This window comes from Aptenodytes forsteri, unplaced genomic scaffold (genome assembly GCF_000699145.1).
Source record: "Aptenodytes forsteri isolate BGI_AS27 unplaced genomic scaffold, ASM69914v1 Scaffold278, whole genome shotgun sequence".
Taxonomy (NCBI): Eukaryota; Metazoa; Chordata; class Aves; order Sphenisciformes; family Spheniscidae; genus Aptenodytes; species Aptenodytes forsteri.
Genome location: NW_008795907.1, coordinates 3,527,014 through 3,549,109, shown reverse-complemented (window position 1 = coordinate 3,549,109; position 22,096 = coordinate 3,527,014). Strand labels below are relative to the sequence as shown.

The 22,096-nt window shown below is 41.8% G+C and overlaps 1 protein-coding gene across 1 annotated transcript in view; it reads left to right on the top strand.

Annotated features, from left to right (window-relative positions):
* Positions 1 to 22,096, top strand: part of DGKD (diacylglycerol kinase delta) — a 48,804-nt gene that overhangs the window by 3,281 nt on the left and 23,427 nt on the right. Inside the window, exons 3-8 of the mRNA XM_009284301.2 lie at positions 15,618 to 15,722; positions 16,559 to 16,691; positions 17,556 to 17,662; positions 18,218 to 18,343; positions 19,433 to 19,535; positions 20,061 to 20,223. Of these exons, the coding sequence (XP_009282576.1) occupies positions 15,618 to 15,722; positions 16,559 to 16,691; positions 17,556 to 17,662; positions 18,218 to 18,343; positions 19,433 to 19,535; positions 20,061 to 20,223 (737 nt within the window). The remainder of the gene's footprint in view (positions 1 to 15,617; positions 15,723 to 16,558; positions 16,692 to 17,555; positions 17,663 to 18,217; positions 18,344 to 19,432; positions 19,536 to 20,060; positions 20,224 to 22,096) is intronic.

Sequence of the window (22,096 nt, the reverse complement as noted above, 5' to 3'; positions counted from 1 at the left end):
TTCTATCAGGGCTTTAGCTTTCCTAACCTGATCCCTGGCTGCTCGGACAATTTCTCTGTATTCCTCCCAGGCTACCTGTCCTTGCTTCCACCCTCTGTAGGCTTCCTTTTTGTGTTGGAGTTTGTCCAGGAGCTCCTTGTTCATCCATGCAGGCCTCCTGGTGTTTTTGCCGGACTTCCTCTTCGTTGGGATGCATCGCTCCTGAGCTTGGAGGAGGTGATCCTAGAATATTAACCAGCTTTCCTGGGCCCCTCTTCCCTCCAGGCTTTGTCCCATGGCACTCTGCCAAGCAGATCCCTGAAGAGGCCGAAGTCCGCTCTCCTGAAGTCCAGGGTAGTGAGCTTGCTGTGCGCCCTCCTCGGTGCCCTAAAGGTCTTGAACTCCACCATTTCATGGTTGCTGCAGCCCAGGCTGCCCTTGAGCTTCACATTCTCCACCAGCTCCTCCTTGTTGGTGAGAACAAGGTCCGCCATAGCACCTCTCCTCGTTGGCTCCTCTACCACTTGGAGAAGGAAGTTATCATTGACTCATTCCAGGAACCTCCCTTTTGCATCCCTTCTCTTTTGCAGAGTTTAAAAACATCTGAACAATCTTCACAGCCTCTTTCGCTAAAAAAAAAACTGAAACCAAACATGAACTTATTTTTCCTTACAGCAATCATAACTCATCTCCAGGCACATGGGAAATACCTTGGGTTACTATGTATAGTGCTAAAACTTTGCATTCAGGCATTTTTCTTACCTATAAGCTAAGAGGGTTTCATAGAATCCATTTACATAGTGGGACAGAAAAATTTGTTCTGCTGAGGGAGTTAGGGGTGATGTTGATGTTTATGCTGGAGATCTTGCTAAAGGAATTTAGTTTTCCCTTCAGGCCTTAAAATATGCAAACTTCTTTCTCTGACTTTATTTGTATGTGGCTGTATGTGTGTTTATATATGCATGCTATATATAGTGGCAAAGCAAAAGGAGGAACAAAAATGTTGCACAGATATAACTGTGGAATTGGTTTAAGATACTTGTTAGATGTGGAATATGTGCTAAATATTTGCAATCTGGAAAGGTGGTGGTGTCACTGCTTCATTTTCTTCAGGCTTAATAACTGGGAGAAAAAATTACTACATTTCTGAGGTGCAGGTGTTCCCCAAGCTCCATTTTGGGGGAAACACCTGGTGTGCAGAAAAAAGTCATTAACAGCAGCCATGCAGAGCGAGTGTCAAGCAGCAGTGTGAGCTTTGGAGTTGGCTAACAGCAATATAACCTCCATGCAGCCTCCGAAGGGCTCAAAAGGGAGGAGAGAGGAGGGTGTGGAGAAAGGAGGCAGTGTTGGTCTAAGGCAGCGTGAAGAGGGGAGCAATCCAGGTGGAGGGAGGAAGCTGAATCTGCAGGATGGTGACCTGCAGGTGGTCACCAAGACTGAGCATTATGCCTTGCTGTGCAAGCAGTAATGACCCACTGCTTTCAACATCTAGCAAAGGATGTTTCTATTATGCAGCTGTAGCTTTTTGCTTTGCCTGAGCAAAGCAGCTATGGGATCCACCCTATGCCCAGATGATATCCCAGCACTGTCTCAAAGTTTGAAAATACTTTCTGCATTGATAATTGGACAAGTAGGAGGTCCATTTGGGTCTGATAGTAAATACTGATACCACGTGTCTGTGCATGTGCATAGAGAGAAGGATTCTGCAATGATTTCAGATTTCAGTAGGGGATACATGTTCAAGAATGTGAAGTTATTTACCTGTTAATAAAGCATTTTCTCTTGGGTCTTGCTTCAGTTTTCCCATATGTAAATAAAGACTGACTTTCCAGGTAAGCAAATGTACTGTTACTGTTTTGCTTATTATTATAGTTGGGAGAGATCTAATCTCCGTCAGAGACACAGGATGTCAGGGCAGGGGGAAATAGTGTGTTTGCTCTCTCAGATTGCCCCATCTGAGTCCAACAGTGAAGAGGTACTTCCATGACTATGGTATCAGGCTCTGCCAGTCCCTGCCTTCCCTAGGGACTAAAAAGTATAGGATTACTTTGACTTTCAAGTAGCAGATACAGTTTGCACTGTCTACAGCTGATCACTATATCATGGGGCCCAGGTAAACTTCAGGAAAAGCATCTCTCCTCTTAATTTCTGTCTATGCTGTCTTATCATGGTTTACAGAGGGGTTTGACTGTGGTTTACCATGAGCTATAAAAATACTTAGAAAATCAGGTTGCCTAGTCTTGCTGTTGTTTGGTCTACCACATCACTGCCGTCAGTGCTTTGGATTCCTTGCAGTCTTGCCATTTTCTCTTGGTTTTCTTTGAGAGCACTCTGTTTCCCCCCTCTATCTCCCCAGCTCTGCTCCTTTCTAAAATTCAGAGTTCTTTGATGCATTTTTTTCCCATTTCAAATCAGAGGGACTCAATAGTGAGTTTTTATCCTAAACCGGAAACATCCAACATTTGGTGTTGTATAGCAGAGACAGTTATTCTGGAGTTTTAATTGTTCTGATTTTCTTTTTGTTTCTGTGTTTTCTTCAGTAGAGACTGGTAGTTTTGGATTTATGAAAGAGTGGTTTCTTTCTGAGGAAACTCATCCTCTGTCCAGGCATCCATACTGCTTAATGTATAGATTCTGCAGGTCAGGTTGGGTGAATGACAGTCCTAAGGTACTAACAAAGGAGGTGGGAAACAAAAACACTAGATAAACCACTTGGAGGAGCAATGTGGATCCAAAGCAAAGAGGAAATAGGGGGTTGACCACTCAGAGGAGAAACTGGCAAAAGGGCAACGAGGAGCGCGGGGAGGCAGCACCATGAGAGAAGAAAATCAGAGCACGGAGCCAACAAAGGTTATGTTGCATAAATAGAGGAATAAGGTTAAAAAATACAGCTGCCAGTAAACCTTTTACATAGGACATAAGTCTGACAGCTAATTTGTTTGCTGTCAGCAGGCAGGAGAGAGATAAAAGTGAGTATTAAGACGCAGACCTCTTCCTCTAAAAAGAAGAGTGTGTAATACGGGTTCCACTGTTGTTTACTTAGTTGATCTTGCATAGATTTCTTCAGTGACTGTATCCTGTTTGCAATGGGGACAGTTTTCAGGACTGCTACCCAGAGTTAATGGATATGTGCCTATAGAATGGGGTGGGAGCATGCGACTAGGGGCATCTTTGAGGTTAAGGTGTTGTACAGCTCTGTCCTCTGAGAGGTGTAAGGAAAAGCTTTATGTTTAGCTACTGTTCCTTTAGGTCAGGCAGTGTGGCGACAGAGTTATTTAGCAGGAAGCCTCTGGGAACAAATCATATAGCAGCCCCACGCCAGGTCTCTCTTCTCTCAGGAGGACTGTAGATGTAATATTTGCTGGTTCTGTCACATCTCTGCCATCTCTGACCTTCTAAGTCATCTGTCTACAAGGTAAATTCTTTTGGGATGTCTGGGCTGTAAGTGACTGGTTCTTTGAATGTATGATCTCTTAGTACCTGGTTTATAGATCTCTCGCCAGTGGATTTTCCTAGGGCTGCTGTCTTTCACAGGGCCTTAGAGAGGATCTGCTGTGCTACAAACTCAGTGATAACCATGTTGTCCTCGTACTTCAGACCCATTTGTTTCAAAGAGCGTGGTCAGCTTTTAGCTTGGATTCTTGCCATCAGTGTGTGCCTACATTTGTACTCCTTATGAAATAGAGATCAGCAGCATTGGATGGGTGAGGTCAAAGCCTGACCCTAACTTCGGAGCAGAGCTTTCCCAGTCATACCCTCAAAGGCTATTGTGATTTCTAAAACACAGATGATTTGGGATCACACTGGGCACATTGGGTCTTCCCAGTGACACTTCAGCTCTTCCATGAACAGTTTTTTCTTGGACAGCGCAATTTCGCAGTAACTTGATTGGTTGATGTGCCTGTCTAATGCATTAGCCTGCAGTTGCTTTAGGAGCACTAAAACAAAATACGCCATGAGGATGAGTTCCGTACTTCGAACCTGGAATAGGTTTTTCTCTAGATCATGCCAGGAAGCGTGGGTTTTGGAGAGACTTCTCTCAAAATGAGTGCTTTACCTGTGTCGTGGACCTGAAACATCCAGCATGCCCATTCTCCCCTGTGAAGCCCTTAAGGTTTGGGGGGCACCAGTCTCTCTATTGTCTGTTTCTCAGGCCAACACTTTGCCACCACAGCTGTCCCCTCAAGAGTCTTTAAAAGGACTTCGGGTCATCTCCTTAGGCGCATTTTTGTAAATGTTTGTGTGGTAAACAAATTCTTACTCCTCAGGTTGGTGCATTGACTGAAGATCTGCTCTTTTCTAGAAGGTGCCAACTGAATTAAGCCTGCTGCCTTCAATACAATTGGCACAGCTGATGGAGTGAGTCCATATCAGTTCATTGAGCCTTTCCTGCCTTGTGCAGGATTTGTATAAAGCTAAAGGGGAAAAAAAATCTAAAATATGTGTTCTTTAATACTAATAAAAACCACATGTCATCAACAGGAGAGGGCCTAGGAAGGACATCAGATCTTTCAGGTACATATTTTGTGTTTCAATATGATTCTCACATGGTGTTTTTGTAAATGTTTTCCAGTTATTGCTAGCAAGTGGTGGTGTGGTGGTGTGGACTTTCACCCTCATTTACATAACATGGATTACAACATTCACTTCCCATCCCATCTTATTCATAGCTTTGAGATCCCATAGGAGAAAGCTCCTCTCTGTGGAGAGAGATGTGGGTAGTTTGATTTCTTCTTTCTGATGCTTTAGTGGAAGTGAAGCTTGGTCAGAGCACGTTGTTGAGCGCCAGGAGCCATGCTGTTGACCCGTCCTCCGTAGTTAAAGGCTCCTCGCTGGAAGAGGTGGAGCTTGAACTCCTGAGCTCCTGTAAACCCTTTTCTGTTGGGAAGTACCTCTCAGCTCAGCCGCAGACAGGAAACAGCATATTATTACAGTCAGCGCCTGCCTCTCCACTTCACTGTCGTCAGAAGGAAACTTATCCCAGCTCCTCCTTAAGCAGACAGCTAATCAGCTTGTGGCAAGTGGAACATAGCTCAGAAAGACTGACCACAGAGGGGACTAATCCTATTAATCGCATGTCAAGCAATCTGTTTAGGTTTTTTTCTGAGGGAGTAGGCTGCTCTGGACACTAGTTTAGAGGAAGATTGAACGTGAAAGGTAAGAGCAGGAGTCCAAGTTTTCTGGACTGAGCATTGAGAAACATGGCACCTGTGCCAGCATAACAGATCATCAGGAGCTCAGGTTCTTTGGAATAAGTTTGCTACAAGTTCTGACTGTTCAGGTGTTCTCTCCTGTGTGGATCTATGTAGATAAGTTCTCCAGAATTGGGGTAAAGGGAAATGTGCCTGTGGTGCTGTTGGAAATGCTGCACCCATCAGTTAAGAAATACTGTTTATTAACTGATGATTCACCCTAACCAATGTCACAGGAGAGAGGAAGTATTGAGATTAGAGTAATACCTCTCTTTCAGAGCACTTGCATGACTGGAGGCGACAATGGTTGTGGTAGGTTGAGGAACAGGGAATTGCTGGTGCTCCTGAACGAGAGCATGCTCTCATCTCTGAGAAGCAGTATGGATGTCATTCTCCAGCCATACGGGAGCCTGAGGTGTGCTACAATTTTTGTTATTACAACCTTGTTACTTAGTACTGACTTTATTCAGGAGCAAAGATGCCAGTTTCTGTCTTGTGAAGTTTTACGTGACTGTCTGATCTCCTTCAGACTGTATGTTTTTGCTGTATTGTCCCAGGGCTTGTTGACACTGTGGAGAAATAGCATGAATCTTCATTTTGGGGTAATTAACCTTTCCTAAAAACACAGGGCAAAGTGCTTGAACTTTAACAAAAGATAAAAGTGCTGAGAGTGCTTCCTGATGGGGAGAGTATGTTGTTGAAGTTTGCAAATTCATTTCACAATGAAGTGAAAGTGCCTTTGCCTTTTCTATGATTTTGTGTCAAGTTGAATTCTTTGTATTAGTGCTTTTAAGTGAAAATATATGAGCATATAGAATTAATTAATTAATATCTTTTTAGCATAGAAGGCAGTGAAGTCTTCTCTGAAGACTTTGGTTTTGAAAGAGTGAATAGAGCTGCTGAAGCTGCATGTCAGGCAGAAAGTCTGCTGCTTGTGTCTAGTGCAGGAGCTGTGTGCCTGTAAGGCACTGTTGAAACAAGAGCAACCCGGACCAGAAGTTACTTGTGCTGGTTTGAAATACAAGCTTCGAGAAAGAGCATGTGACTTATTTTTATGAGGAGAAAGAATATAAGAACTTTTGTTACAGGCTGTTTGCAGAAAGTCAGACCTGGACTTCAAGCTTGGGCTGATAGAGACCAGGGAGATCTGCATGGTTTGACACTTGCACAGATTCCCCAAACTGCCCTGTGTGGCCTCAGCCCTTTGAAAAAGATGGGCTTGAATGTATGCTGCAGGGAATCACTGGGCTTCCTGGCAAGGGAGGGGATCTTCCTCCCCTGCTTCCTCAGCACAGGGTGAGGGACCCAGAGGGAAGACATCAGCTCTCAGAAGTGGGCAAAAGACTTACTAATCTGGGGACATAGTTACACAGGGGAGTCACCAAGTATCCTGGTTCCTCACCTTGCTCCTTTGTACACAGTCATGGATTGCCTTGTTAAGGTTTGGAGAAGGGAAAGATTAGAAAAGAGGGACTCGTGAAAGGGATGGTTCTTTCCTCCTCCTTTTTAAACTCTCTTCTCTAAATTGGACAAAATTAGAGTGCACATTGGAAAGTCAGGCTTTGCCAGGGGTTGTTGTCTCTTCCACACCCGTGTGTGTACACGTTCAGGAATTGTACACTCTCTGCTAGTGCTCTTACTCTGTTTGTATTGGCAGCTGTCAGAATTTCCTTTATAAGCAAGTGAAAATATGAGTAGAGCCATGAATTGCCATGTCCAGAATCGCTCTGCTGTTTTTTTCCCCCCTCCCTTCATTCAGTGCAGTTCAGTCCCCATTTCCTGTCAGAACCGCTGCAGTTTCAAAATACTTTGCTATTTTAGTAGTTTGCAATCCAGACTTCAGTGCAGTTTTTTCTGCTTGAGAAAAGGCCCTTTGGTAAACAGACCATTCTGAGTCACTGTTAGTCAGTGAAAATAGTCATTTAAAATCCTTTCATGTCAAGGATTTTTAGGACTCTTAATTGAGCCTCCTGCAGGCGCTGGTCATTAGTCTGCTCGCACAAAAGAAGGAAAAATCTGGAGAAAAACCATCGAAGAGAGGATAAACATGGAAGAAGAGTTAGAGAGTCTGGAAGAAGTTGCTGTGGGTGGAGAGATCTGGTGATTGCTACTGTACGTTACAGAATGACCCCAAAATATGCTAGGAGTTTTTGAGAAAGAGGAAGCTACTGTAAGAGAAAGAGGTCAGACTGAGCTTTATGTACTTTACTGTGAGACAGGATAGATAGAGGCTGGAAAGTGAAGGCGACTGTTTGTGAAGAGCTTTTGTTTCCCTAGAGGGAAGTTTACTGCTTTGAAATTAGTGTCTGTTATTGCCCTTGTGCCTGAACACTAGGAGCTTTTGTTTAATTATCTCTTTGCTCTTTGTAACCTTCAAGCCGTATTGCTGTTTTATTTACCTTCCTAAGCAAGGCTGCAGATTCCAGCATCTTCTCCCCCTTCCAGGTGAGGACACAAAGGCAGAACCACCTGTGTTAAACAGCAGGTCATTTGAGAACATGATGGGCTTAGTTTTACATGGGAGCTGCTCTAGAAGAAAAAGACTTCTTTTTATCCACATCTTTACTCTGGTCATTTTGACAGGCAGGGAGAGGCTTGCTAATAATACTCACAGAAATTAGGTCTTCCCAGTTGTGGTGCTTGTGATGGTTTCACTGTTGCAGTGCGTGAAACAGGACTGCTCTTTGCCTGGTGACCCAATGTGGAAAGCTACTGGGTTCATCAGGCTGTTGAAAGCTATTCATTTCCTTTTGTGCTAGCTATCAGCCTCTTTTCAACACAGCTGAGGTTAGGGGGCTGTGAGGAGCTGTTACTAACAATAAGCTGTCAGTAACAGGTCATTTTCCTACCGTGGACAAGGAATTTATTGCTCAATCCTGTGATTTATTAGCTGCTAGCCTTGATGTGTATGAGCCCACTGAGACTGCAGCTTTACCACTGGGGAACATTGACCTGCCCCTCTGTTCTTCATGGTTTTGTTTCTGTTTGAGCGAGTAGGAAGGTTTCTCTGAAATAACCTTTACCTTCCCAAATCTGCTGCTCGTTCTGAACAGTGTAGTTCTGTTTGGGAACTCTTTTCCTGGCAGGACTGCATCCTTTGGAAAACAGATGAAGAAGAGATGCATGTGTGCATAAAGTGGAGGGTGGGCGGATAATGGAGCTGTGTTAAGATGCTCTGGCACTTTGCATGGCAGCCCTGTTGGTTCCCATTTGGTGCTGCTCCGTCCATGTAGATCTCTAGTGTTTAATATGCACGAATTACCAGGATTGTCTGCATTTCATACCTGCTGACAATGGCAAAGACCTTCTTGTACACTCTGGGTTCTGACAGCTATTAAGTGGTTGCAGAAGTCCTAAAATCTCTCTGTGCTCCTCTTACCAATTGCCAAGAACAGGAATGTGCCTTGTTTAGGAACAGTTTCCAGAAGCATGTAGGAATGTGACCCTAGTATGAGAGATGATCATTTTCCCAGGGAACGCTCTGTTTGGTCTGCTTTCCCGCTGCAGCATCAGGGAAGATAGGGACTGGGAGAAAGCACAGATGGAGGGTCAGCATGAGTTGAACTTGATCTGCGGGCACAGCATAGCGGCTGCAAGTGCCAATGACAGTGCTCAGAGAAGATGCGCTTGTAATGTGCAACCCCCTGGCAGACGAGGTACGTATCACAAGATGAATGAACCTAATAATGTAAAAATGGTCCTAAAGAGGCCACGCCATGTGCTGTACCTATTTTCCTGTGGAATTGAGCTGTCCTGAATTTTACAGATTGAAAATTAAGGTAGAACAGCCACGTGGAAGTTGGGGATAAAATACCTGGTATAGTGCAAACAGAGATTTGGGCACTTAGGGCTTTGAGGAAAATCTTGTTATTGCTATTTAAAAAAAAAGAAAAGGCAGAATTTGGCACAACTATAAGAACATTAACGACTTGTTTTATTTGGTGGAAATGAGAATTTCCATAGATGGAAGATGGTCATTTTAGCAGGAAATAAAGATCTTGCTCTATAAAAATAAATATAAAACTGGTGCATTTCTCCAGTGTCATATGAAAAGCTTTTTTTCTTTCCCCTTCAGGGTAGCATCCAGGTTTTGAGGAAAGAGAATCAGTGCAATTCCAGAGAGCTCTAACTGACCCCTGCAGTGAGTTAATGGGACTGAATTTGTTGGCAAAACTGGGTGAAAGCTGAATTGCGAATTGGAAGAAGGATGTTGTCTGTGGAGGAAGGCAAGCCTTGGTCCCCCATAAGTCTAAGCATTGATACTTGTATTATTTCTCTCTTCCAAACTGTAGACACCTGCTAAAATCATGCTGACTTGCTGTCTAAGGCTTTGCTGTCCTGATGCTCAGCTCCAGGTTGTTTCAGAAGCTGACATCAATGAGACAGGCTTTTAAGATTTTAAATGTAAAGGACTGGTTTGAGTCTGAAACTCATATTTTTATTTTCCTTTCTTCTCCCTTTTTCAGTCGCCTTTTTAACCTTGTGTATTTTGCTGAGGGAGTAGTACTTGCTTAATCCACACTTAGCCCATTTTGCCTTCTGTGAGTTCAGCAATCGTGTTTGAAACATACAGTGACTTTGCTGGTTTGTGAATCTTGCTGATGAATGTTTTAATGTATACCAGTGTTCATTTAACGACCGCTGTTGCTTGGAACAGGAGCTGAAGTGGATAAAATGGCTGGGTCCTCATCATAATCTCACCCAATTTTCCTTCCTGAGTTTTTGGGTTCATAGGATACCAAGAGCTTACTCCACTATACAAAAGCAGACGTAGCAGTTAGCTACAGATGGTAGACGTTTTCCCTGCCTTTGCCATATGTGATCAAGCTGAAGTTTTTGCCTGCACCAGCACTGTTCTCACAGCTATTTTATTTTTTCTAGTTGCAATTCCTAGGTCTTTTGAGCTCCAGAAATTCCTGTTGTCCCTGGTACCCAAATCATCAACTGTTCGGAATAATACAGGATCTCTTTGGGGGATTTATGGCTAGCACCTTTGAACATAAGACTGTATTTGAACAGGATGTGAGTAAAAGGAAGCAGTCAGAATGAGCAGGTGTTCTCATGCACCCGCTTTTGGCCACTCTGAGAAATGTATCACATCAGAAAAACTATATTTAGCAAAGTTGTATGTCTCCCCCGCCCTCTCTTCCCCCACAGCATTTCTTCAGCCAGCTCCATGATTGGGCCATTGTGATCTTAACTTGTTTTGCTGTCTTCTGTGGTCACTGAGCTCACCAGATCTACTCTGATAACAAACAGTCCCAACGCATGTTTGGCCAAACTGTCACTTTTTTGCTGAGATGTTTCTGGGCAGCCAGAAAATGCTGAAGGAGGAAGTGAGCAGAGATTATAAAGTTGTCTTTGATGGCAGTAAGACCAGAGAATGAAGTTTGTGCTCCGGCTGTTGGGTGGAGGAAGGTTGCTCAGTACAGCAAAACACCAAAGAGTGAATTATAGCAGATTTCTATTTAAAATTTGGTCTAATATAAGGAGTCTTTTTTGGACTGCCTTTCTAATCCAATTATTCACAGCTGTTCATTGGGGAAGGACATCCAGGGACATCCAGTCCATTTTTAGAATGTAAAATGAGAAATTTTCTTTGGTTGGCTCTGTTGTTTGCCAGCTGGCCTGATTTGAAATGTCAGTAAACTGGTGTTAGTTTTGGACAGGGGAGTGTGGGTCGACATGAGGGGTGGGGGTTAACAGCTGGTAAGAGGGCATGTGCTGTATGAGGAAGAGACAGGGGAGATGAAACTAAATTTCGGGGAAGTGTCAGGGGAGCATCAGTATTTGCACAAGACAGCCAATGAAGGCGTGGCTTTTTTCAGATTTAGATTTTTTTAGCTTTAGAGTGAGCAAGCTTGAAAATTGAGAGTTTCTCTAATAGACTTGCGATGGTTCATCTGCACAGAGGGCACATAACTGTCTGCAAAGGGGTGACCTGGTGGGTGGTTGATTGTCACCATAATTCCTGCAAAAGGTATTTCTGGGGCTTCATACGCAGTGAGGAGTTTGTACATTAACCTGTGTCCTGATTTGAAATGTCTTTAAGCTTTCCTGCCATTCCCATCTGTCCTTATGGCTCTTCAGGATTGATTAGAGGGATTGGCAGCTTGGTTTTTTTCCCATGACTGTTGTTGAGCTCTCTTGCTGGTCAGTATTAGGTCTCAATAAAGTCACAATGTGGTAAGCTCTGGGCACATGGGTATCTGGGCATCCAGTTCCTACTAAGGAGTGAAATCTAAAGAACCACACCCAAAAGTTCAATAGCATTTAGGATCAAAAAAGTATGTTAGTTTTCAATATTCCCTTTTTAGGAAGAACAAGCACTTTTAATTTACGTAATTGCTCGTATCTAGATAAAATTTTGAGCTGTTTCAGGGCAGGAACACTCAGAGTTCTGCCAATCCCCAAACAGGCCAAAAATGTATGAGATTATAAATAAATCTTAAAACTTTTTATTGTGTTTTTTTTAACTCCTAGCAAGGCAGCCCCCATCCTAACTCAAAAGCAATCAGATCGTTGTTTTTGTGCTCTCCATTTATATGAGAACAAGAGGTCAGTGGATGACATTACTGCTTTGTAAATTTAGAACAAATAAAAGGAAATGCTACTTCACCTAGTGCGTCGTCATCCTGTGGAATATACTGTTCCAGGATGTTAGTCAAAAGCTGTAGCCAGAACATAAAAAATAGCTGGACCATGCTCGTTTCTAGCCACGTTTGCCAACAGGGATAACCAAGCCTTGTGTTCCAGAGCATCAGCTCATCGCGGCTGTAGCTGAGAGCAAACACCCCATACTCCCTGGCTGGGAAAGGACAGCTTTTCAGGGGGAAGATTGCTGTGGCTTCTTTTTTTTTTTTGTTGTGAGACGTTAGATTGGTCTCGACTAGACAGTGCAGTGTATGTAATAGCCTTTCTCCCTCTGTTAGTATCCTTCAACAGGTGGATGTCTGGAGTTGAAATTACTGGCTCAAGTAGAAGGAGGTAAAAGTAGTAGGATGAGTGTTTTTCTTTCCCCGTGAGTGAGAGCATGTTTCTGCTAGTCTCAGTTCTGCCCTTATTCAGGAAGTGTTGTGGCGTGCCTGTTGCACATCAGCCTGCACAGGTAACAGACCAGTGGCTGCCTGAAGTGCAGGGAAAATAGGAGCGTCTTACTCTCACAAGGTACCCGGTGTTGGCTGGTATGTGTGTGAGGCTGTATGAAAGGCGAGAACTGTTGAAGCACTCTGTGAAGGAAGTGTCACTATTAACACGTTTCTGGATTCCTAATTAGCCTCATTAAAATGTTTAACACCACTGCATGTTAATCAGAAAAACAGGTTTGTATGGTTTCTTAATTTCCCCCAAGAATTGTTACACTAGTTACATTAAAATCTTATCTGTCCTTCACAGTGAAGCCTTAATTGTTCCAACTTGTCCTCCTTAGAATAGGAGTGAGGTTTGAGATTGTATTCTTTTAGTTCCCATCTCTGATGATACCACTAAATCCCAGTGCAAATGTTGCTTTAGAACTGACTAATTTGGAATGCTCTTCATAAATTTATCTTGCACAAAGTTACATTTTATTTCCAGTTTTGTAGTTACACAATAGACCCTTTATTTTAATTCTGTGACTCTCTGTCTAGATGATTCAAGTATGAAAATCTTCTTGAGGTCTTTATTTGTCCTCTTGTCTTATAAACTTTAACTTTGTTCTTTGAATAGAGGATTGTCTAACACTGAATGTGAGGATTTTTAAGACGATGCAGTAGGTGACTTAAGAAGGAATTAGTGATTTTGTATATTAGACAGTCTCTCCAGTGATCCAGGAAGTTAGTAGCCTCAGAAATTAATTCTTATGAAAGGAGCGTCTGCATTTCTGTATTTTATGCCAATATTTTAGATTTCATGTCTTCCAAGGTGATTTAAAAATGATGCTGTGTACTTTGCATTTGCCTTTTTTTTTTTCTCTCCAAAAAAGAGAGAAAAATAGGAAAAGGGACAGCACTGAATAGGAGTGTTCTGAAATGGGATTGTGATGATAATAAATTAATTTTACCAACTGTTTTAAATTATTTTTCCCCACTGCCCAAGAGCGTGTCAGTGGCTTGTTGAATGAACTGGCGGTTCCTTATAAAAACTGGCTGGTTTTAAAGCGATGAAAGGTCCTTGGATGCTTCATCCTGGGATGTTTGGACTTTACATAGGGTACTCTTGTACGTATGCAATTGTAGATGTTCTTGGCTTTGCCGACAGAAAAAAAGTGGGGCCCTGCACTGTCTGAACAATTTATTTGAACTTGGTTTTACTTCCAGGGAAAAAGCTGCTTCCTTTTAGCAGGACTTCAGAGATGCTGCTCTTTCTTCTCTAACCTCACACTGGTTTTTGCAGTAGTGTTTTATGCTCCATAAAAGGTTTCTCTAGGGTAGCCTTTCTTACATAGCGGAGTTTTTGATGGAAATACAGTTAACCGCCCACTTTTCTCCTTTCCCAAGGAAAAAGAAAGACTGCTGTAATTACTTTCTTTGGGAGTAAATTTTATCAGAGCTGGAATTATTTAAAGGAAAAGTCAGGGAAGAGGGAAGGAGTTCTTCAAAGTTTTATTTTTAGAAAATTGTAAATATTTATTTTTGTTTGCTTACAATTGATACAGATCAGGTCATTTTGTCCAAGACAGAATGTTCCATGCCAAAACTCTGTTTCCAATATGAATGGCCAGTCCTTGCTTTAAAAAGGTATTTAGCTCCATTCATTGCCTACTTAATGTGGCTGTTGCGCCCTTTTCTAGGTATTGGTAATACCTCTGGGTAAAGTTAGTATTATTGCAGGTGAATGCTGCAATCTATCCTATGAAAAGAAATATATTTTGAAAATCGGAGCTTAAAATAAAGCAGAAATTTACAAGTGTATCTTTTTTGCTGACATTACATGCATATTTCTTAGTGGATGCTCTGATGCACTTCAATATCAACTAAAAGTTTCATCTTCAACTTCAGAGGTTTTTATTTTTAATCTGTTCTATGAATCATAATGAGAGAAGTGAGAAACAGACTGGAAAATGGTAGTTAACAGGGGTCATGTATTGGGCTGATGTGCGTGGTTTTTTAGTGTTCATTAACAAAACTTTGGTTGCATGCTTGCGAGAGCCACACAGGCTTCATCAACCTGACACAATCCTAGTTTGTTTTAATCTGTTATTTCAGATGTTAGGATACAATTTGCTGGAAAAGCAGATGATGTAGACAATTTTTTTCATGTACAAAATGCAGAGGGGCACAGGAGAGTCAAGGCTGCTGGACGTTTTTAAAGTTGACATAAAGGGGAGCCTTTTGATTTTTGTTAATGGTGCTCAACCTTGATGCAGCTTTTCTTAAATCCAGATCTTGCAAACACTTCAATATTGGTCTAATTTAAGAAGTCAGTTGGATGGAAATCAGTACAGAGGTGTGCACAGGGAGACAGTAAAATAAGATAACTACGGTGTGGGGAAGAAAGACTTTTGTCTTAGGAAGAATAAATGCTGATTTATAGTCAAGTCAGGACCCCAGCTGAATGGGCAGCCCTGTGGACAGCAGACATGGTCCTCTGAAGAGCTAGGAGCTTTTATTTCTCTCTGCTGCCGCCATCTGACAAAAGGAGAAAGCATTGGTGGTAGGCTACACAGAGACCTGTCTGCCTTCCTGAGCAGAGGGGAGCTTCGGCCACTCTTCGTGTCTTCTACTGGTTTGTTAAAACACTGAACTGTTTATTTAACACAGGGCAACTAATGTGTGGGAGTTAGCCCAGGGTAGAAACACACTGAGCAGAGTATTTTTAGAGGAAGGCAAACTCACCACAACCTCAAGCTCCTAGTGGAACATTTGTTGGAATATCTTTTATGTAATAAATGTAGAAGAAGCCCTCAGGAAACATGAGGGTTCAAAATACAGTGATTTCTCTTCTAGATTGCTTATTTTGTTTGATTTCTCCCCTCCTCCCCCCCCACTTGTCACGGCTCTAAACAGGTTTTTTGTATGATGTTACAGAGCATGTTATCTAATTTATCAATTGCTAGAACCTGGTATATTATGGTGTTAACAAAATGTTTTAATGTTGTTGCCAATTTAAAAAGTCGTTACTTAAAAAAAAAACCATGCAAGTTCTGCACATGTAATATATTAACTTTTACTGCTCTGTGCTTGATTTGTGTTTTGCTGTTATTTGGGTCTAAGAGATTTTTTTGCTCAGGTCAGTATTGTGAATGACAACTAAAATCTCTGTGGTTCTGTACATTTATGAAGGAATTAAGGTATGTTACAGTGGAAGAGAAACATGGTTGAAAGGTGCAAATAACTTCTGTTCTGTTGTGCAGTTCATTGCCTCTGAAAATAGCTTCAGTATACTACACGGGTGATAACGTGTTCTGTTGCTGTCCCTCACTGACATGCCCAGAATACACACTATTAATTTTCTCTCACTCTTCAGATTATCACTCCATGTCGGAAGCTCATCCTTTGTGCTGATAACAGAAAAGAGATGGAAGATTGGATTGCAGCACTGAAGACAGTACAAAACCGTGAACATTTTGAGGTAATAGGAAAATGTGTTTCTTTGCACTCTGTGCCAGAACAGCTTGTTTTGAGATTGGAGTCAGCTTCTAGTGAAGTTAATAGAGGTCGTTTGTATTGACTGTTATGGGTATAGTATTAGGCCTTCTGTGAAAACTATCCCAAATACACTGAAGTGATTCTCCAAAGAATCCTTGTGACTTTGTATACTCTCCCATGGTAACTTTGAGAACACTTTCCGGAGTATGGGTAGGTTTTGAAACACAGTTCTCCTCCCATTGTCTTTTCACTCTTCAGTTATCCTCCCTGTCCTAATTCACGTCTTGCCTGCTTGGTATTCTGCCTAATTCAGTGCATCTGTTTGCTTTTTGGGGCTGTAGTTAGACTAGCACTGCCACCAAAAGAAGCTGTCTTGTGTTTTCCCCACTCTGATGCTTCTCTCCCTGTTGTCTCCTCTGTTATGCTGGCACAAGCATTCCTCTGCTACACCATAAACCAGGTTGGGGAACTGATCTTGCTGAAAATTTAATCCAGAAAAAAAATGGGGAAGGGAAGGATCAATTCTCCAGCAGATAAATTCTCCAGTTCCTTGCCCTACACACACTTGTAGTGAGACAAGGATGGGAAGTAGGACAGGAGCAGGAATGAAGGTGTGGCTTCTTCTTCAAGTAGTCTCTTCTGGCTTAAAGACCTTCTTGAGCTACAGCTATTGTGTATAAACTGCATGTGGCCTACTCTTCCCTAGTAAAAGTGTTCTGTTTCTGCCTTTCCTGACTGCTATGTGCAAGTCTTTGTTTTAAGGAAAAAAAGTCTTGTTGCTCTACTTTAGACTTTGCTGTAATACATTTATTTTATTAGTCTACCCAGTACAGCATGGACCATTTCTCAGGGATGCATAACTGGTACGCCTGCTCACATGCTCGGCCAACGTACTGCAATGTGTGTCGGGAGGCGTTATCTGGAGTCACATCACATGGGCTCTCATGTGAAGGTCAGCGTGCTTTCTTGTCTCCTGTTTTGGGAGCGTCGTTTTCATAGCTCAGTGCCATGTTCCAGAGATAATTTAAGAGGAATGTTGTTAACAGTCTGCAAAAAGATGTAGAAAAATGCTGCATAATAAACTTGAGAGAGCTACAGGCTGTGTGTGAGACTGGAGGTCTTTTCTGGACCTGATGCTGAAACCCTTTGCTGCTGAATCCCTTTGGCTTCATAGAGAATTTTCCTGCAGAAGTCAAGATCAGGATCTTGGCATTTTGTAGGAGGATAATAGATGTGATGATGTTTTCATGCTGGTTTTGGCGTTGGACCTGATAGTAATATAGCTGATTATTTTTTTCCCCAAATACTGCCATTCCTTATTAAAATCATGCTTCTGAAGTGAACAGGTGTGTACTTCTGAGGTATCAGATAGAATATTCATAAGAATACTCCTGTTCATAACAATAATCATATTTGTAAGAACATCCTTGTTAAGTGTTTGAGTGCCAGGAGGTTATTCTTTTTCAGCTTTGGCATAACAGACATGCCTGGCTGCACACAGCTCATACTTCTAGCATGAATGAGGTTACACCCACACTGTGTAAAAGGATGCAGGAGTGTATGACTGTGTAAATCATGTCACATTTAACAAGGTGATAACTAAGCTTTGTACAAGCAACTGGCAAAGGCAAGAATTAATAGCTAGCTCATCTTACTCAGTACGCTTCAAGCTGATAGTTTTGGCAGTGCTACCAAGGGTAGTGTGTGCCCATGCTTTCTTCTGGAGCCAAATATGGTCACTTGGGAAAGCTTTTGCACAGACTGCCACATTACATGTTCTGAGGTAGGATTAATATATTCTTCCCTTCCTCTCTAGTGTGCAAGTTTAAAGCCCACAAGCGGTGTGCTGTGCGGGCAACCAATAATTGCAAGTGGACAACTCTGGCCTCTATCGGGAAGGATATCATCGAGGATGAAGATGGGGTAGGCGTTAGTCTTAACTCTTGTAGCCTTATCTTGATGTGGAAGCACTGGCATGTGTTATACAGCTTTCTTCACTGTACAAATAGATTCTGCCTTTATGTGTTAGCTATGTGGGAAAGGCCTTTACTGTCAGAGCACAAGATTCTGTGTGAAAAGTCCAACCAGGGTAGCGAGGACTCCTTAATAGGAAGAGACTCCTGCTATGGACTGGGGGAGTTGAGGTTAAATAATTGGAGGCATGGGGAACCTGGTCTGAGTTTTGGCAAAAGAAAGATAAATGAGTGGTTGCAACAGTACCTTAGCATATGGGATGTCTGATGCAAGTCAGTGTTTCCTGGGTAGCCTGGGGCGAGTCACCTGGTCTCTTTGTGTGTGAACGTGATGTAAAATGCCAAAAGAGGTCCTCAGGTTTTTCTAGAAATTGCCTTTGCTGTCCTTAAACAGTGCATATAAAGACTTGCCTCTTTGTATGTCTCAGTGCCACAGTGCATCCTGCGCCCTTGAGTTGCACTCTGGAAAGTCCATATTGCTTCTCTCTCTCTGTACCATTTGCAGATCTCGATGCCACATCAGTGGCTGGAAGGAAACCTGCCCGTGAGTGCCAAATGCACTGTGTGTGATAAAACCTGTGGCAGTGTCCTACGTTTGCAAGACTGGCGCTGCCTTTGGTGCAAAGCCATGGTGAGTTGAACATGATCATTTCAGTAGAAGGATAGTCTTTGATCAGCTCTTTGGTTTGTTCTTTTAATGATATTTACTTAAAATGAAATCTCTAACCGTGCTGTCAGTATTGGCCATGAAGGACTTTATTGTTCTTTCTCCAGATGATAAACAGCCTGCAAGAGATAGAAATTTAAATTTGCGCTGAAAAGAATCACTATGATGCATAAAAGTAAGACCTGAAATAAGTACGTGGCTTCTCTGCAAGCTCATTTTCTTTTGATAGTGAGCTTTCATAGAAGAATCTAATTGCACTAGATATGAATCAATGCCTCAGGTATGGGAGGTGTTGGATTTTAAGGAGCCGTTATTTGTCATTTCTACAAGTTGAAAAGGTACAACAAAAAAGATGATAAAGAATACTAAGCTATTTTAATAATAGCAATTTCCCTTTCCATTGCAATAGGTTTCTCTTGCCTAACCACTGCAGTGATGCAGATCTTGCTATGTTTCCAGCTGTCTGTAAGATTAATAAAAGGAAGTATCACAAAATATGTGTTTATAATATGTGGGGTGGGGACTCAAACCCGAAGCAAACCCTCTATCTTGCAGTCTTTGTGTACCAGAAATGACTGAAGTGCCCTACTCTACTTTATATTTCCTTTTTTGCGTGGCTTTATTAATCCCTTCTTCTCTTACCTCTTATGTCCCTCATATCTTCCTGCTTTGTTTTTTGCTTTCTTGTTTTCTTGAATTACCCGCTTTTTCTTCTGTTGCTACTTTTGATCTCTCAACTGAGGCTAGGATTTTGAAAGCAGAATGCCTGAAGGCTCTTAAAGCCACATAATCTGTTACCTGGTCCTCTCAGCTCTCAAAGTGCTAGTCTCATAAATTCAAATGGCAGAAAAAGTACATACTAATGGAAAGAGGAGAATTAGTAGAAGACTCTGATTAGATCATTCTTAAAATAACTTTATCAATTACATTTCCCCGGATACTCCCCCTCTTCCTTTCTTACTCTTCCTTTCCAACCCCTTGTTGGGTGGCTTTACGAGTTATACCACAGTACCCAAAGAGTCTGAATGAATGTTATTTAATTGGTGTTTTCAGGTACACACAGCATGTAAAGAGTTGTTGCCAAACAAGTGCCCTCTTGGGCTGTGCAAAGTATCTGTCATTCCTCCTACTGCTCTTAACAGCATTGATTCAGATGGTAAGTATTGCTAGTAAGTAGCGCCTTCTTTCTCTTCCTCTCAGTTGCAGTCCCTTCAGCTAATGCTATTAATGCCAGACTCTGTCAACTGAAAATTCTGGGTTTTGGTGTTGCTGAAATTCCAAACTGGAAGATATTGCTGAAGTATGGCAGTGAACTGTTTGCTTTGCTTTTGCATTCAGTTTATTACCCTGTAACGTCAGTGTTTGCTGAGCTGCAGCTGTTAAAATTTATTGAGAACTATATTGCAGAAGCAGTTTGGGAAGGTTGGGGAAGCTGAAAATTTTGGCATACTGCTAGGAGATAAGTGTGACATTTGGCAGCATGAGGTGTGGTTCGTGCTGGATTCAGGGCTGTGCGCATTTGGCGTTTACCCAGTGAGTGCCATAAGCACAAGGAAAGTATTAGCTTCTTCATAGTGCTGCTGGGGTGTGGGGTGTTGTTTTTTTTTTTCTCACTCCATGTCCATGGGCACCTTCACGTCTCTTGGCTCTTCCTCCCTTTCCCTTCCTTTTTCCCTCACAGGTTTCTGGAAAGCTACTTGTCCCCCTTCTTGCACAAGCCCTTTGTTGGTCTTCGTCAACTCAAAAAGTGGAGACAACCAAGGCGTAAAATTTCTACGAAGATTCAAACAGCTACTGAATCCAGCCCAGGTCTTTGACCTCATGAATGGAGGACCTCATCTTGGGTAAGCAGATATTCTATGGAAGCACACATCCTTGTAAATACCAGAAAAGTACAAGTGATTTATTTGATTATAAGCTCATCCTCAAATATAACAAGGAACCTATTCCTTAGAGAAGACTGAACACATATGAAGTTTGGAGGGGTTTTCCCCTCTCCTTGTTTAGTGTTATTGATTAGCTAAAACCAAAAATGTTGTTGAAAAAGGTTATTATTTCCATTCATCAGTAACAGCAGGACAGCTTGAGGGGTTTTGGAGGAATTCCAGAAACACTCCCCTGGAAGAAGGCCAAGCATGGAAAGCTTGAATCCAGAAGAAAACTTGTCAGCAAACAGACTTGTAACAGGCATCCTGATGTACTGTTAACGAGAGTTAACTTGAGTTAAATCAGATGAACAGACAAATGTCATAGAGAGCAAATGAATATTGTCAAAATGAGATTTATCCAGAAATAACTTACCTGGGAAGTATGTGAAACTTCCATCCCTTAAAGATTTTATGGTGATATTGGGAAAACATCTCTTATGAATGCTTTTGGTAAAGTTGGTTCTGCCCTGGGATCTAGCTGACATCTCAGGCTTGTTTACCAGATTACACTAGAATATCTGTGGATAAAAAAAAAGTAAGTGCTGTGGAATAAATTCCTTTAGTGTATTTCTGAAACTGTTTAAAAAAAAAAAAAATTGGTCTCTAGTTTGCTTCCTCCAAATGTTTCTCTGTTGCATCGGATTTGAGTAACTTTTGTCATGAATGGGTGGTGCTTATAATAAAAGCCAACACAAGGTGAATTTCCTTCAAATTTTTCTAAATGTGACTCAAAGTCTATGACTCAGACCTGTAGATGCAGGGAGCTAAATCTTGGAGTGTCCACTCCTGGATGAGTGACCATTAGGTTCTGCTTTCCTGAGAACTGTTGTGGTTTCTTGCCATAGTGCATTGTAAAATACTGGCCTTTAAAACTGCAGCGTGCTGTCCAGATTATGTGTGTGGCTGATAAATAACTTATAGAAAACTTTTAAAATTAAATAGTTTTCTTCTTCCCCTCCCCAGTTGGACTGACTGTAGAGAGGAATTTTGCTTTTAAGCAGCAGAGAAGGGAAGGGAGGGAATCAATTAGTTTCTCAAGCTGTGGTGCACACTTCTAAAACAGCTGCTCTTGTTTGCTTTCTTAAAAAGGAAATGGTGGTACAGGGTAAAGGCTGCTTCTTAATAATTTAAATATTCTCAACTGGTGCCAGTTAAACTGTACCGTAAGATGTCATTTCTGATAGACTTTTTTCATGTGTCAACAGTGCTTGAAGAAATAAGGATTTTTATGTGCTACAGTAAATCCTGTTTAGGTAATAATAAAAAAAATAAATGTATACAAAACTAAAATAAAAACAGGCAGTAGTTCTGGAAGAGGTTCAGTAAGAAGCATAGCTTCAAACAGCTTAAGGAGAGGTTGTTTTTAATATTCTGAAAAGGGTGAATGGAGAAATTCACACTTGTCTTGCTGGTGAGTTGTTTGCCTGCTTGCAGGACAGACAAGGCACCAGAGCACTGATTTATGTTGCTTTCCCAGAAGAAGGACTAAAGCTTGTGAGGCTTTACATCCTCTTACAGTTGTCTGCTTACTGAATGACTGCATAAAGTTCCCACTCTTCAAGCTTTGCTTTAATTGGTGTGGCCTTGAGTGCAAAGGCAGTGTCATCAGAGCACTCCAAACAGTGACAAATAACTAGTGTTAGGCTGAACACAGCAAATCTGCAAAAAGGAATTAATTCAATGGATAATGAGCTATCACATGCTTGTTTCCTCTTCTGTTCAGACAAAAGTGCCCTGCTTTAGTAGAGGAGCATGTCTGGGACATATTTCTGTAGTGAATAGCCATTGT